Source organism: Chiloscyllium plagiosum, chromosome 9, assembly GCF_004010195.1.
Source record: "Chiloscyllium plagiosum isolate BGI_BamShark_2017 chromosome 9, ASM401019v2, whole genome shotgun sequence".
In the NCBI taxonomy this organism is placed as follows: Eukaryota; Metazoa; Chordata; class Chondrichthyes; order Orectolobiformes; family Hemiscylliidae; genus Chiloscyllium; species Chiloscyllium plagiosum.
In genome coordinates this window covers 77,983,029-78,001,047 of record NC_057718.1, presented here as the reverse complement: position 1 = coordinate 78,001,047, position 18,019 = coordinate 77,983,029, and the positions used below count along the sequence as shown (strand labels likewise).

At 38.9% G+C, this 18,019-nt stretch overlaps 1 protein-coding gene across 6 annotated transcripts in view; it reads right to left on the bottom strand.

The window, feature by feature from the left end:
- afdna (afadin, adherens junction formation factor a) overlaps nt 1–18,019 on the bottom strand; it is a 240,790-nt gene that overhangs the window by 134,339 nt on the left and 88,432 nt on the right. For all 6 annotated transcript variants that reach the window (XM_043696286.1, XM_043696285.1, XM_043696281.1 and 3 more), the window contains exons 6-8: nt 17,221–17,378; nt 7,894–8,005; nt 4,914–5,078 (exon numbers count right to left, since the gene is read on the bottom strand). In XM_043696286.1, coding sequence (XP_043552221.1) covers nt 4,914–5,078; nt 7,894–8,005; nt 17,221–17,378 — 435 coding nt within the window. The remainder of the gene's footprint in view (nt 1–4,913; nt 5,079–7,893; nt 8,006–17,220; nt 17,379–18,019) is intronic.

The following is an 18,019-nucleotide window of genomic DNA, read 5'->3' as shown; positions in this document are numbered from 1 at the left end:
TTTCCCTTTCGGTGGTCCCTGGAGGGTTTCTTATATTTAGGCATTTTTATTACCCCAGTATTTGGTTAGTTATACAAGGCTAACTTTGTGCATTTACTGAAAAGGATAAGGCAGGACCTCCAGCAATGGGGAGACCTGCCAATTTCCTGCTAGGTAGAATAGCACTAATTAAAATGAATGTCTGTCCTGTCTCCTATACCCTATGAGAATGCTTCCCGTGGTGCTGCCGAGGTTGGCACTACGTAAATTATATGGCTGGTTGGATTCCTTTATCTGGAATCATATACGGTCCCTCATTAAGCTGAAGAAGCTACAGCTTCCACAGGCAAGGGGAAGATTGGATTTCCCAGATTTTAGGAAATATCAGTTAAGTTCCCTATTACGTTACATAGCCAATTGGGTCTTGTCTGACCCGCAATCAATCTGGCTGGACATCGAGGCTTCTCAAGTAAAATGCCCACTTATTAACCTTTTATTTTCAGACAAGAGGAAAATCATTACGAATCAATGTAAAAACCCTATAATACTAAACACAATTAAAGCTTGGAATATAGTGCGGCAAAATGAGGGCAACTCACATAAAACATCCCCCTATGCCCAGATAGTGGGAGCAGGGGGATTTCAACCGGGGCTTACAGATGCCACTTTCAAACTCTGGAGATCCAGGGGTATCTCATGTTTAGGGGATCTGTTTAAAGAAGGGGTCCTGATATCTTTTGAACAGCTGTCTCAGAAATTTGGATTACCTAATGGAGACCTCTTTCAATATTTCCAAATTCGAGATTATATACAGAAGGCGACTACGTTATTAGATAGTCTTTATAAATCAGATAGAGAACATAAGAGTGCTATGGCCAATGGGGGTATCTTCTGTCAGCACTATTTATCATTTATTACATGATGAAGTATCCAGAGATATGGACAATCTGCTTAAAACATGGGATCAGGATTTGGGACTGGAAATCTCTATAAAAACGTGGAATGACATTTGGGAAAACATCAGAAGAATCACCATCTGCAACAGAACTCAGGCCATTCAGTTGAAGATACTTCATAGGGCCCATATAGCACCGGACCGATTGGCAAAATGTAAGGCAGGAGCATCTCCAATGGGTCCCAAATGTAAAATAGAGGTGGACACTCTCGTATGTTGCTTATGGACCTGTCATAAGATCTGTACATATTGGACTAAAGTAGCAAGTGCTCTGACAGAAATCTTAGGAACGGAAATTAGAGGACACCCTGTACCTCTCCTTTTGGGCTTTTCGAACTTACTCTCCCTGGATATGACTGGGAAGAGATTATTTTCTATTCTCTCTTTCTGTGCAAGGAAAAATATTTTGGTAAACTGGGTGGCTGACGGTCCTGGACTTTCGAATTGGCACAGATTAATCATGGAATGTATTCCCCTTGACTTCCTTACAAATATGGTGCACCAAAAGACCGCATTATTCGATAAAATAGGGCAGCCCTTCTTGAATTACATAAATACAGATATTTTGGCCATCCTAACAAGGGCTTTTATTTAATGGAGATGGCGAACCTGGCTGGTCCGGGGCCCCTTGGGAGAGGTATCCTACACGAATACGGGTTTTGTTACGATTTGATGTTAATACATTCTGAGCACGTATCTCACTACTCTTCTTTGAATAATGTAAGAGACTTAATTAATACACTTTGGTTAGTTGTAGGTTAGATTAGTAGTTAGGAGAAAGTGAGGACTGCAGATGCTGGAGATCAGAGCTGAAAATGTGTTGCTGGAAAAGCGCAGGTCAGGCAGCATCCAAGGAGCAGGAGAATCGACGTTTCGTTTCCTGAAGAGCTCATGTCCGAAACATCGATTCTCCTGCTCCTTGGATGCTGCCTGACCTGCTGCACTAGATTGGTAGTTAGTTGAGTTTTGTTTTTTTCTCTCTCGCTATCTTTTTTTTTGTTTGACAAATTTTGGTTATTATTTAAGATTTAATTGTATATCAATGTTTATACTTGGGGATTTTTTTAAATTTGTAAACTTGTAAAAATGTTAAATTTTCAATAAAAAATCTATTAAAAAAACTAAGAACGTAACTAGGAGCAGGAGGAGGCAATTCAGCCCTTCAAACCTTCTTTGCCATTTTATACGATCATGTCTGATCTAATCTTGGACTCGACCCCACTTACTTGCCCATGCTCCATAGCCCCTCATCCCTTTATTACTTGAGTAAACTTGAGGAGGACATGCACAGATTTTAATGAACCAGCATTCAACACACTCTGAGGCAGTGAATTCCATAGATTTACAACATGAGAGAAGCAACTTCAGCTATTTTAAATCTGTTACCCCCTATCTTAGAGCTGTGTCCTCTCGTCCTAGATCACCCCCTCCTCAAAAGAACTTGTTTTCTATAACTATTTTGTCAATAACCTTTAGCATTTTAGTAAGCCTTAAATCTGAACTCCTCTCATTCTTCTGAACTTGAGAGTATAGGCCTAAAATGCTTAATCTCTCAAGATAAGCCCCTTATCTCTAGAATCAGTCTAGCAGCTTTCCTCTGAACTACCTCTAATACTATACATCCCTCAAGTAAGGGCACCAAAACTATGAGATATTTCAGGTGCAGTCACACAAATGCCTTTAACTTCATTCATCCGTTTAAATTTCAACCACTGAACTTTGGCCCATTCAGCTAGCTTTTCCATATCCATTTGTAAATTTCTTATTTCTTCATTGCAACTTACATTCCCAACTACTTTAGTGTCATCTGCAAATTCTGCTAAAGCATTTTCTATCCCCATATCCATGCCATGAATATAGATTGTAAATAATTAGGGCCCAAAAATAGAATTGCTGCCTGACCTGCTGCGCTGTTCCAGCAACACATTTTCAGCTCTGATCTCCAGCATCTGCAGACTTCACTTTCTCCCCAAAAATAGAACCCAGTTGCACCCCACCAGTTGTCTTGACAACCAGAAAATTATCTGAACCCCTTATGTATTAACCTTTTGTGCGTCATCTTATCAGCTGCCTTCTGGAAACACAGATATACATCCACAGGAACCCCATTATCCATATTACTCCTTAAATCTTTAAAGAACTCTCACAAATTAGTCAAACATGATTTAACCTTCATAAAACCATGCTGACTTTGATGGATTGTTTTTATGACTTTCCAAATGCCTTGTTACTGCTTCCTCTGTATAGAATTCTAACAATTTCTTAACTATACACGTTAAACTAATTGGTCGATAGTTTTCTAACTTCGGTCTTTGGCTTTTTGGAAACAGACCCTTCAGCATGGAAACAGACCCTTCAGTCCAACCCATCCATACTGACCAGACATTCTAGTTTAATCTAGTCCCATTTGCCAGCATTTGGCTCATATTCCTGTAAACCCTTCCTATTCATATACCCATCCAGATGCCTTTTAAATGTTCTAATTGTACCAGTCTCCACCACTTCTTCCAGCAGCTCATTCCATACACATAGCACCCTGTGTGAAGTTGCTCCTTATGTCCCTTTTAAAGGCGCCCTCACCCTAAGCCCATGCCCTCTAGTTTTGGATTCCCCCACCCTGAATAAAAGACCTTGTCTATTTACCCTATCCATGCCCCTCGTGATTTTATAAACATCAGAGGTCAGCCCTAAACACTCCAGAGAAAACAGCACAAGCCAATTCAACCTCTCCCTATAGCTCAAATTTTCGAACCCTGGTAACATCCTCGTAGATCTGCACTGAACCCTTTCAATTTTCATAACCTCTTTCCAATATTAGTTTTTTTTTAAAAAATCCACTGGAACCTTATCAGCATTCAGCAAATTTTGGAATATTATAAGTCAACAGAGACACTATCTCTACTGCCACCTCCTTTATGTCCCTGGGATAAAGGCCAACAGGCCCTGGTGTCTTGTTTGCGTTCAATTCCAAAAGATTGCTCTGTATTTACCCCTGATGACTATTGTTCCTCCCTTTCTAAAATCTCTGCATTACCTGCTCCTATAGGCATGGTACTATTGTACTCAACTGTGAAAGCTAAATCAATATTTTAAGTTTGCCATGTGTTCCCCCCTGTTAACTCCTCAGTCACACCTTCCAAGGGGCCAACAGAAGCTTTTGCTATCAATCAGTTTTCTCCCATTTTAGCATTTCCCTTTTTATGACTTCTTAAAGAAACCGTTCGGTGAGATTTAAAAGTTTCCAATTCTCCAGCTTGCCACTTGCCTTTGTGATATAGATTTTGTCTTCATATTATCTTTAACTTCTTTATTTAGATACAGGTGCCTTCCCATTCCCCTCTTACAATCTTTCTTCTTTTCTGAAATATATTTTACTTGGAAGCAATCAAGTATCTCCTTAAACATTTGTCAGTGACATACCTGTTAAGTCTTCCTGCCTAGCCCATTCGGGTCAGGTCTGTCCTCATGACTACGTAATTAAGTTTAACTTCATTACAATAGTGTCTTCCATCATGAAGACTGATGCAAAATATTTATTCATCTCCTTTGCCATTTACTGATTTCCCCATTACTATTTCCTCAGCCTCATTCCCTCAGGAGCTTATACTCATTTTGGTCTGCCTCTTCACTTTTATACATTCGAAGAAGCTCTTGCCGTCTTTCATTATATTTCTTGATAGTTTACCTTCAAACTTAATTTTGGCAAACTTTTCTTGATTTCATTGTTGCAATGGTCATACTTCTGAATAATGAAAATTTAAAACTGCAGTACTATTGGTTAACACTAATAAAAAAGATAAAAAACATGTTTTGTACAACTACTGGAGTATGTGATTCTGACTTCAAAGATTTCTTCAACAGTATTAATGGAAACAAAGCTTCAGAAGAAGAAAAAGATAAAACAAGGATTAAAATAAAACAGAACTTAATGTATGCAACAAAAACTTTAAACATCTAATACTGTGTTATATAAACTTACCAGGACTCAGTTCAACAAGGTATGGCAGTTTCTCAGGAGGCAACGAAGAACCGTAGCCTGAATTATCATTCCTTTCTTTTCCTTTGGGTAACCTCCCATCTTGTTTCCTTACATTCTTTGGGATATGTTCAGATGGCCGTTTCTTTAACTGAAAAACCAAAGTACCTACAAAAAAAAAATCAAAGGACATGGAAACGATTAGGTCATAATCAGAATATTAGTACATAGTCTTAGTTTTTTAAAACAAAAAAAATAGGAATTGAGGTTTATCTGCACGGAACTTTAAAGCTGATAGGGCAGGTACAGAATGTAAATTCAGGACTACCAAATCCTTGGCTTTGTAAATAACTGATGCATATGATACCATAGCTTCATCCTCTTTGATGAACCTTGGTAAAACACTGACGCAGTGACAACTGAAGTATTATACACAATTCTGGAGACTACAGAAAGACTACAGATTAATGATAAAAGTACCAATTATTGCCATATCTAATCTTAGCTCAAAGGATCTGCAATGCCTGTAACCCTTCTCTACTTTTTTCCCCAGTTAGCACTGCCAAAGCGTGCATGTACTATATAGTGTGGGACAAATCTGGGCACCTGAAGTGCACATGCATGCACAATGAAAGTGTAGCTACACAAAAAAGTAAAAAAATGAAGTGGTACTAAATTTCAAAAAAGCTTTTGTAGAATGAAGTACATACGGCATGCAACAGTTTTGTGGAAATAAATCAGAATCTCTATAGGTGGAAGTAAGCCATTTGCCCCAACAAGTCCACACTAACACCTCAAAGAGCATCGCACCCAGGCACACCCCCAGCCTATTCCCATAACCCTGTATTGTCTATGGCTAACCCACCTAGCCTACACATCCCTGGACACAATGGGTAATTTAGCATGGCCAGTCCACCCTACCTGTACAACTTTGGACCATGGGAGGAAACTGGAGCACCCAGAGGAAAGCCATGCAGATACAGCTATAATGTGTAAATTCCACACAGACAGTTGTTCAAAGGCTAGAAGTGAACCCAGGTCCCTGGCACTGTAAGGGCACTACAACCTCACTGCTTCATCTGATCCAGCAAAATTGGTAACGCAAACATGATCTATTCCATAATACCATAAAAAAAATCATGTTGCTACATCTGGACAAATTCTCCAATGTTACCACATTCATAGGTCAATCAACTCCAGCAGATCAAGAATTTGAAAGCTACCCCTTTGACATTACTCTCTCAAACATCTTTTTCTTGATAATCTGAATTCTTAGTTGCCTTAAGTACAAAAGGTGACTATGGATTTTGCCCTGAAGACAACTAAACACAAGAAAATTCAAACACGCAGGCAACCACTGGAGAAAAGTCAACCCTGACCCCAAAGCCAGTAAATTAGTAGATTAGGTGAGTGGCAGCTCCTTCAATTACAGACACTAGTGTGGCTATCAACATCAAACATAGAAGAGAAACAGATGTGACTAGCAAGGTAAGAAAGGAGGAAAGGAAATTCGTGAGCTGGGGGGAGGGTGATGTGTCAAGTCTGTGCTGACGTCTGCAATGTCTTCTGCTTAGAGTTCCTTTGTCAAAGAGCTAAAAGAGAAAGGCTGCAAGGAAAGGAAAATACTTCATGGGAGTACAGGTTGGAGATAGATCGCAAGGCAGTCTAGGGAGAAGAAGAAACGATGAAGGGGTAGTGAGGGAGATGGAGAAGCTGGAAGAAAATCATGGGGCATGAAATGGTGGGATTAGGGAGGCTGCAGGAGAGGGAAGGGGAGAGAAGCCAAAAAAGGGGAAGGTGCTTGAATGCACCATACTTTTAATATTGCATCCTGTGTAGCTGAGTGAACAAACATGTTGGGGAAACCTAAAAAAGACATTTTTTATCTTTAAGAAATCTCCTGATCGAAGAATTGCGCCTGTTAAGTGTAATGCTTATTTCCTGATTTTCTGACTACTCAAATCCATGGTCTATACAATCTAGAACAAGAGCAGCAGACAAAGGGGAACTTGTTGATGACATTCCTTCCAATTCCCACAACATCTGACTTAGAAATGAATTGCCTTTCCTTAAATGCTGTAACTCCTTTCTGAAGAACACTTTGGCTGTACATCTATGAAAGAGATTAGAGTGGTTGAAGGAGGTGGCTTTATACCATCTTCAGGATGGTTAGGAATGAGTAACACATGCTGACTGTTCCAGTGATGCTGTCATTATCACAAATTGAGATACTTTACCAAGATATTTATTCAGTTGCTGTTAATAATTTGTCATTTATCTCAAGAGGGTTGGAATATAAAAGCACCGTTGTGTTACTGAGACTTTATAAAGCTCTGGTTAGGCCCTATTTGGAGTACTGTGTCCAGTTTTGGTCCCCACACCGAGGAGACTAGGACCCGTGGACACAGCCTTAGAATTTGAGGGGGTAAATTCAGAACAGAAATGCGGAGACTTTTCTTCAGCCAGAGAGTATTGGGCCTGTGGAATTCATTGCCGCGGAGTGCAGTGGAGGCCGGGACGCTAAATGTCTTCAAGGCAGAGATTGATAAATTCTTGATGTCACAAGGAATTAAAGGCTACGGGGAGAATGCGGGTAAGTGGGGTTGAAATGCCCAGCCATGATTGAATGGCGGAGTGGACTCGATGGGCCGACCGGCCTTACTTCCACTCCTATGTCTTATGGTCTTACAATTGCACTAGGAGCTATTCCCAGTGACCTTTCACAGGATGAGTTAAAGCCAGTTATATTTGAGTGAAATAGGATAGTGGAAAAAGTTCTAAGTTATTTGCATATTGATCTGATTCATTTCTTTGACAGAATTAGAACGGTCGTCTCTTTTCCTCGGTCCCTACTAACTTTCAGTCTTCCACACCCCTCCCAACTCCCTCGTAGCATCTTCCCTCTTCCCTCTAAAAGTGATGGTCCAATTCATAATTTTTCAATGTCTGTGTATGCTTCTAAAAACAAACTAGCTTTGTTTACCTTTGTCACTTGGCCAGTCTCTGAAAATCTGCAGCGGACATTCATCATCATCAAGCAGAGTCTCTTTAGCACCTTTATCATCAGATTGTTGCACACCAGGAGGTAATACTACCTATGTAGGAAAATATTAAGACAACAGAAAATCAATTTCTCACATTAGTACCCAGCTTTGCTCACCAATTTATACTTTACATGTTTTTTCCACACTTGAGAAAGGAAATGTAGGAAACAGAAAATTAGGGGAAATTGAAAAGGAAAACAAAGTACTTAAAAGTAGGAATGAAGGGAATTCTTGCAGAGAAAGAAAATTAAAAACACCTCTTTTGCATTTGCAGGATATCCCAAAAAGACTTCAGTCAATTAACTTTTTTCTGAAATATAGTCACTTTGTTTACAGACACTGTTAGTGACCTGTATAGGGCAATATTTCACAACAGCAATAAAATTTGGAACCAAAAGAACAGTTGGTTGAGGAATGCTGGCCAGGACAGACATTCTTGCTATAAAAGCACCATAATATCTTTTGCAGCTATAGTCAAAATATTAACAGGGGTCATTTCAAATGAATCAGATCAAAAAGGATTAAATTATAAAGAACAAAAAAGTGTGCTAAGCACAGCACAGAGACCAATGCACTGGAAAGATATCCTCTCTCATGACCAGTATACCAAGCCATTTATACATCGAATATAAAACAAACAAGCTAGCTAGTCAGACACCCCAGCCCAGCATTAATACTCCATTCAAGCTGCCTTCCACTCTAACAATCAGCATAATCTTCTGTACTCTTCTGCTTGTATGCTTATTAGTTTCTCCTTACATATAGTTACATTTGCTAAAAGTAAATGTGTGGTTTCAATTTTCATATTTTCACCACATACCAAAGAAAATCAATAAAAAGCCTGAATTACATCCTATGGAACAAAATCACAATTTCACACAATGATACTACACAAGCAAGCAAGATTGGGAAGATCATGAAGGTGTGCCCTGATTCAGGTTAGATTACTGTTCCAACATGAACTGCAAATTCATGTATACTGTAAATGTGATTAAGAGCTAAAAGTTGATAAAAAATTCACAACCTTAGAGAAACACATTTAACTGTTAGAGCAAGGCAAAGATGCATTTCATGGTTACAAGGAACCATATAACATCAATTTCTCAACTAGGTTTTGTTTCAATATTAATGCTTCAGCAACAAGAGTGATGGTTTGGAATTTGATGGGCAGCATCTTTACAACCACAATCTAAACCTAACACAAAGCTTGAGAAGAAGCATGAACTCAAGAAATATTGTTGAGGCACTAGAAAAAAATCTGGCACCATTTGTCAAAGAGTAGCTAGAAAGACAATGCAAAGTTACAGCCACAAGTTGGTCATATTAACACATTCCACAAATGAGCTTTTTAGGCAGGAGGACCAGACAGTATATTTCCTTAGGGCCGGGCAGTATAATCTCAGTACAAGGGGTCATTCATTTAAGACAGAGATGAGGAGGAATTGCCTTTCTGAGGGTACTAAATCTATATATAATCAAGGAAGAACAGGCCACTCAGTCCTTCAGCCTGCTCTGTCATTCAATAAGATCATGATGGATTTAAAGTTAACCTCAACTCTAGCATACTCCCAATAATCTTTCACCCCTTGGTAGTCAGGAATCCATCCAACTCTGCCATAAATACTTAAAAATTCTGCATTCATCTTTTTTGAGGAAGGGAATTTCAAAGACTTACAACCCTTAGAGAAAGTGATTTCTTTCATCTCTCTCTCAAATAGAGATCTCATTAAGCTACTACTGCTACTGGTTCCAGATTCTCCCAGAAAATGAAATAGCCTATCCACATCCACCTAGTCATGTCCCCTCAGGTTTTGTAAGTTCCAATTAAGTCGCCTTTGATTGTTCTAAACTTCAGAATATAAAGACCAAGCCTGTTCAGCCTTTCCTCAAAGCAATCTACTCATTCTAGATATTAGCATAGTAAATATTCTCTGAACTGCTTCCAACACATTAACTATCATTCATAAGTATAATGATCAGTCCAGTACTCAGAACATCAGCGCGAACTGGCTATAACATGATTGATGAATTGTGGACATTGTTTGGATAATGCAAACTTTCTACTGAACGAGTATAGCAATTTTCTACACAGCAATTTCCTATAGCTGTTTTCCATAGCGTGATTTTCTATAGCACAAGGTTACAGAGGAATACAACTGTCACGTTATAGAATGACTTGTAAAACATAACATTCTATTAGCATTCAATTAAGAACTTAGATATACAATTAGATCCATTCTCAATTATCTACTCAGATTCAAGCAATGTGGATTAATTTTGATACTCTGATGATTAGTGAATCTAATTCAATAGATTAAATCTGCTACATCTGACAGAATGAAACTCTACTCACCTGTACATCAACCCCCACTCAAAAACCCTAGTGAGTAGGCTATTTGGTAGCATTAGTTCAACAAGCCTATTACTACTAAATAACCCATGGCAGTACTTATACTGAATTCAAAAATACCACAGAAATAGAGTCATTATAACACAGAAACAGACCCTTTGGTCGAACTTGTCTATGCCAACCAGGATTCCTAAACTGAACTAGTCCCATTTACATGCGTTTGGCCCATATCCGTCTAAATCTTTCCTATCCACATACCTGTCCAAATGTCTTTTAACTATTCTAACTGTACCTGCCTCTACCACTTTCCCTGGCAACTTATCCTGTGAAGGGTGCGAAAGGCCACAGTGAAAGAAGGGGGCAGCTGCAGGACAAGTTAACAACTTGCTGATGCTCTAGAAATATCTTTTGCACTGTTAAATATTTTCTCCAGTGCAAAAATGAACTGCAATGTAAATGCAGTTGCAGATTTATGCCAAATGATAAAGTACAAATTTACAAAAGCACACAGGATCCAATTTTACAATTTTCTGTTTTAACTTGGTAACACTAAAATTTTTGATGATCTGTTAATACAATTATTATGCATGAATGGGATTAATGACTGCATTCATCCTGCTTTACGTCAGCATGTTGTTAACTTGCTCTGCAACTGTCCTCTCGCACCTCCTTTGCACAGTCCCCACACTTCCCACTCCACCTCCAATTGAGACTTTTTTTCTCTGGAGCATAGGAGACTGTGGGGTGACCTTTTAAAGGTTCATAAAATCATGAGAGGCATAGAAAAGGTGAATAGTAAAGGTCTTTTCCCAAAGTTTAAGGTGACAGAAGAAAAGATTTAAAAGGGACCTGAGGGCAACTTTTCCCACTGAGTGGTGCATATATGCAAAGAGCTGCTAGAGGCAGTGGTAGGGGTGGGTGCAATTACAAAATTTAAAAAGACATTTCGACAGGTACATGGATAGGAGAAAGTGAGGACTGCAGATGCTGGAGATCAGAGTCGAATATGTGATGCTGGAAAAGCTCAGGTGGTCAGGCAGCATCCAAGGAGGATCAATGGTTCAGGCATAAGCCCTTCAGGTACATGAATAGGAAAGGTTTAGAGGGACATGGGTCAAATACACATAAATGGGACTAATTCAGTTTAGGAAAGCTGGTGGACAAGGATGGTTTGGGCCAAGGAGCCTGTTTCCATGCTGTATGACTATGCTTTAACTTATTTGAACTGCGAACAAAACAAGTGTTACATCCATAAAATTAACACCAATATTTAATATTTTAAATTCCAATTACTAATGATATTTATAATCTGAAAAAAATGTGGGATTGATAATATGACATGAAAATAAGTTGAACAAAATAAATTCCAATGAAGCTAACGTCAGGCACTTTTTTGAGACTTTTGTACCCCATGTAAATTTTAGAAAAAAGTATCACAGACACCATAATTTAAAGCAGAAATCTGTAGAACCAGTATATCACCAACAACCTTTTCTTTCCCATTCCTAGCTGCCTCCAAGAAAGTGCTGATGAACTATTTTCTTGAGCAGCTGCAGACCATGCTCTATAGTTATACCTAGTTAGGGAGGAAATTCCAAGACTTTGACCAAATGACACTGAAGGAATGGAAGCACATTTCCAATTCAGGACAGTGAATGCCTTGGAGGGGAACTTGCAGATTGTGGTGTATCCAGGTATTTGCTGCCCTTGCTTTTCGATATGAAAGTAATCATAGGCTTGAAAAGTGTTAAGGAGCTTTGGTAAATTCCTGCAGTGAATCATTAAATGGTACCTACCACTGCTACTGAATGTCACTGAAGAGACTGGATGTATGTAGATGTGGTGCCAGTTAAGCCAGCTGATTTGTAGTGGAATGTGTTAAGTTTGTGTTGATGGAGCTGCACTCATTCAGGCAAGTATTCCATACCACTCCTGATTTGTGGCTGGGGAGTAAGGGAGTGAGTTATCCACTGCAGGATTGCTAGCCTCAATCTGATCTCGTGGCTACTGTATTTACAAGGCTCATTCAGTTCAGTTTTGGTTAATGGTAATCAAGGATGTTGATTGTACGGAATTCAGTGTTGGTAATGCCACAAAGTCAAGGGTCAGTGGTTAGATTCTCTCTAATAGAGATGACCATTACCTGTCATTTCTGTGCATCAATATCGCTGACCAACTGTCAGCCCAAGCCTGGACTTGTTCAGGTTTTGCTTCACTTGAACATAGGAGTGCTTCAGTAACTAAGTCGCTGTAAATGGTGCTGAACATTGTGCTGTCATTGACAAACATCCCCACCTTAGTCTTATTGATGAAGCTGCTGATGATTGGGCTCAGAACACTAGCCTGATGAACTCAGCAATTCTTGTGGTGCAGTGGTAGTACCCCTAACCTCTGGACATGTTGACTTGAGCCTGGCCTTCTAGTTCATAGTGTCATATCTCTGACCAGGTTGATTAACAATATCCACCCTGAAGTACAAGATCTGAAGTGCCTGATTTCCAACAACTAAAACTACAACAATATGAGAGGTAGGACTCCAACCAGCATTGATTTCTCTCTTTATACCAACTGACTCCAGTTTTACTAGACCTCCGTATTACTACACTTGGGCAAATGCAGCCTTGACATTAAGGGCAGTCAGATTTACCTCTGGAATTCAGCTGTCTTGACCATGATTGAACCAAGGCTTTGAAAGATGTTATCTCACTGTAACTCCATACAACTGTACCAATACTTAGATCATCTTGTAGTAAAGCTAATAAAGGCTAAGAGACTAGAGTCTGTTCTCACTGGAAAGAAGGTGGCTAAGAGGGGATTTGATAGAGACATACAAGATGAGAGGATTAAATAGGGTAGACAGTGACAGTCTTTTCCCTAGGGTGATGACATTAGCTTGTACGAGGAGGCATAACTACAAATTGAGGGTTGATAGTTTTAAGACAGATGTCAGAGGCAGGTTCTTTACTCAGAGTGTTAAGGGCATGGAATGCTCTACCTGCCAATGTAGCTAACTCAGCCACATTAGGGAGATTTAACAATCTTTGGATAAGCATATGATGACGGGATAGCATAGGGGGATGAGCTGAGAATAGTTCATAAATTGGCGCAACATCGAGGTCCGAAGGGCCTGTTATGCACTGTACTGTTCTATGTTCTAATATATTATTAAATTATTCTTCCATTCATCTTCAATTTGACATTTCTTGTCCATTCTCCCAATGTCTAAATCCATTTGAAGCCTATTTGTATTTTCATCACTTCCACATTTTATCAGCAAAGCACGAAAATGCCAGTCAATAATATATTTAGTGACTTAAAGTTCTGAGTACCATCTGTTAAGTGGTAACCCTATAGTTATCTTTTAACTTTGTTTGATAATGCAGTCTGATTTAAATTAGTCCTGAACTTATTGTAGTGATTGAACATTACATTGCATTGCCTGCACATTTAAATATTGGCGCTTTGATCAATGTATAGCTAATATTAAATTGCATAGCCCAAAGTGAAGGTCAGCCAGCAGAATCTTAAGGTCCTCCCTGCAGTCTAGATTTCCACATCATTCACTTTCCAGTCCAAAACAGTAAACAGAAAGGTCAAAGTAAACACGTGGCCTTTAGAAAATGAATTTGGGGAGACTGTTTTGGGGAGTATGGAAATGGCAGAGGAATTAAACATTTTCCATCAATCTGTATGGTGGAAGCTATTTTGAACATTCCTTTCGTATTTAAGAATACTAAAAGGAGGAATTAAGTTCCATCGCCATCACTAAAAATAGTAGTAATAGACAAACTAATGGGGCTGAAAGCAGATAAAACCTTGGCCCCTATTGGCTTGCATCCTCACTTCCTAAAAGTAGTGACAACAGAAATAGTGGCTGCATTGGTTGTATTTTTCCAAAAATCCTTGTATTCTGGACAAGTACCAGAGATTGGAAAACTGCTAATGTGACACCCCTATTCAAAAAGGGAGGGAGGCAAAAAACGGTAACCCTATGCTTATTAACCTTCCATCTATTGTTGGAAATGTATTGGAATCGGTTATTAAAGTCGTAGTACAACACATAGAAAATCATAATCCAATGAAGGAGGGTCAGCATGGCTTCCTGAAAGGGAAGCCATGTCTGACGATTTATTAGAGTTTTTGAAGGAAGTCTCAACCAGAGTGGGTAGAGGGAAACCAGTAGATGGATTGTACTTGGACTTCCAGAAGGCGATCAACAATGTACCCCTCAAAAAGATATGTCAAAGAGGCAGTATATTGGCAAGGATACAGAATTGGCTTAAGGGCAGGAAACAGCAACAGGGAATAAGAGTTTCTTTTTCAGGCTGGTGACCCATGGCCAGTGGGCTCAGTGTTGGGACCTTAACTGTTTACAATATATATGACTTGGAGGAAGGAAGTGAATGCACTGTTGCAAATGTGCAGATGAAAAAAGTAGGTAGAAAAAAAGAGTGAGAGAGATACAGTTTAGAGATAAATTGATCGGCTGTAAGTGAGCAAATATGAAATTGTTCATCTTGGAATGAAGAACAAGAGAGCAGAAAATTATTTAAATAGAGAAAATCTGCAGAAAGCTGAACATAAAAGGACTTGGAGGTACTGGCACAAAACACAAAGCTGGTAGACAGGTGCAGCATGCAATCGGGAAGGCCTTTATTTCAAGGGAGTTGGAATACAAGACTATGACTAAGGAAGTCTTATTGCAGCTGTACAGGGTACTGATGAGACCACATCTGGAGTACTGTGAGCAGTTTGAGTCCTCTTATTTAAGAAGCAATGTAATTTCATTGGAGGTAGACCAGAGAAAGGTCAACTAGGATTATCCCTGGTAAGGAGGGATTGTCTTATGAGCAAAGGCTGCATAGATTGGGTCTCCACTCAACAGTTTAGAAAAATGAGAGATGATCTCATTGAAATCCTGAAGATGGTTAAGAGGCTTAACATGGGTAAATACTGAAAGGATGTTTCCCCTCATGGAATAGTCTAAGACAAGATGGCATAGTCTCAGAATAAAAGGGCACCAATTTAAGACTGAGATAAGGAGGAACTTTTTCTCATAGAGAGCTGTGGGGTCAGAGAGCTTGTGTATATTCAAGGCTGAGATAGATTCTTGATATGGGAGAAATAAATTAGAAAAGGGCAGAAAAATGGTCATGAGGTATGTTGGATCAGCCACGATCCTACTGATTGAAGGAGCAGGCTTAAGGGACCAAACTGTCTACTCCTGATCCTATTTCTTATAGTTTTACGATCTCTTAGCGGAAGCAAAACTCCAGATGACTACTTGGAAGACGAATGATATTTTCAGTAAGATCTTTCCATTATTACAAGAAGGAATACACTTCAAAGCTTCACTGGCTATGAAGTGTTTGGGATGTCATGTGTTAAAAGGTGGCACTTAAATTTAAGTCTTTCCATTTCTTTTATTATGAATGCTCCATAAGCTCAGCTATAGACTTTAAATTCTTGGAACCAAATGGCTGCAACAGCAGTCAGTACAAACATACATGTGAAACTTGAGAAATTTGCATTTATATAATTCTATTAAGATCTCAGGACATCCCAAAGTCCTTTACACTTCAAAAATACTTTACTTGTTGTGACTGTAGGATGTAAGAATGTCAATTTTCACAAAGCATGCTCCCACAAATGACAATGTGATATAACCAACTTTGTTGAACTATAAACTTGATGACTCATCTCACTAGAGTGACCTTGAAAATCAATCTAGTAATAAAATGAAGTGTGGCTGGATTTACACCTGGTGAGAAAGAGGACATTTAACTACATGTAACATGAAAAAAAGTAAACAAAACTAACTTTTAGAAATGGACATGCTCCAAAGAATTGCCAGTCATAGAAGGAATAATAACTCCTTAGTAGGAATGCATACACAAATAAAAGTTATTTTTTATCTGAAGTTTTAATGTTAGAAACAGCATGTGGGGAAGAGATTAACAATACTGTTCACAGGAGTAAAGTATTAATGCGGTTTGCTTTAGTCTGGTAGAAAAGATGAACGCAAAGGAGTCACCTCAGATGCATGATTTCTAAACAGTGGTATGTGCCATTTGACATTTGGGCATTGTACTTTTTAATATAGTTTGAGATTTTGATTATAGTCGGGTTATCAGCTGATGTAGCATACTTGCTAAAAGGACAATTATATTTTGGTGGGCAAAAATACCAAGTAGTTAATAACCTTTCAATGGTCAATGAACTAATATAATTCCAACATGCCTTTTGTAAGGCATGTTGAATAACGTTACACAGATTTAACAAGGGGCTGTTTATAAGGAAATTAAACGTTTTAATATTAAATGCCAAGGTGTCTATTTACTTGTAGCTATAGTCTAATTACTTCAGTTATTGTTTAGAAATCAGAAATCTCGTCCATGCTTTTTATCAACCTTGATCTGGAGTAAGGTAAATTGCGCATACCTTAAAAAAACTTTTAACATTTAATGCAACTCCAGGAATAGCAGCTCTTGATACATGACGTTACAACAAAAGATGTTACACAAGATATTTCAAAAGGTTGTTTCAGCCTCATCGTTTGCATTTAGATTGGGGTCTGTCATCCTTAAAGATGAGGATAGCTGAACAGCTTCTTCCTTTCAGTCCCTTAATTGTACACCAGTGCTTACAGTATGTGGGAGAATTTCATAGCTGTGATCTGATCTGTTGCCTGTGGGATTGCTTAGATCAGAGAGTGCGCTGCTTTTGTTGTTTGGTATGCAAGCAATCCATGAAGAGTTTTTAAGTCCAATAAACAAACTAATTTCTGTAACATTAAATACCCAATGTTCTGAAAATTAAACAATTTTAATTGACATGGAGCATCTAGTGCAAGCAGCTGTCAACCCTAAATAAAAAAGGTATTCTAAATATGCATATGCACAAGTAGTACACATACCCGTGCTATACAATATTCCTTTGGGTTTTCCTTCTCCAATCCATACTTGTCAAGGGCTTCTCCTACAGCAAAGTCTGATGTATCTGTTGTGGACAGCAAGATGGTCTTATATGGTATATTCGGCTTTAAACTATCTGCATAAATCCTAAGAGTTCCACCTGGAAGCAAAAGTAAACAACTTTTCAAAATGTTTATTAGCCAGATTAAATTGTTTTAGTGTTGATTACAGTTTCTACAATTTGAAAACATCAAAACAAAAAATAAGCCCAGATATTCCAATCAGGTCCAGAAATGTTCCCACCCCGCCCCAATGTGGATTAGATTAAAATTACCCAGTTAAATTTCAATATGTTCTGTTCTGCAGGTTCCAGGACAGGGCCTTTGTGCTATAAGGCTGTCCAGGAATCCAGTGTGGAAACCACACCCTCTTTTGCAGGAGTCAGCATGTGGTATCTGTAAACTGAAGTCCAAAAACACAGCCAGGTATTTTGCCGTCTCTTACAGAGTGAGAGATTAGCAGTTGCTTTTCTCAAAAATGGGAAGGGGGAGCTTGCAGACGGACGAAGAGGTAAGTGTCAGCTCTGTTGGTCCAATCGGCAGGAGAGGACTTCAGTTGAGTGTTCAGTTCCAAAAGGGTCCAGTTGGGTGGATGTATATGGATTTTAGTAAGGCATTTGATAAGGTTCCCCATGGTAGACTACTGCAAAAAATACGGAGGTATGGCATTGAGGGTGAGTTGGAGGTTTGGATTAGGAGTTGGCTGGCTGGAAGAAGACAGAGGGTAGTAGTTGATGGCAAA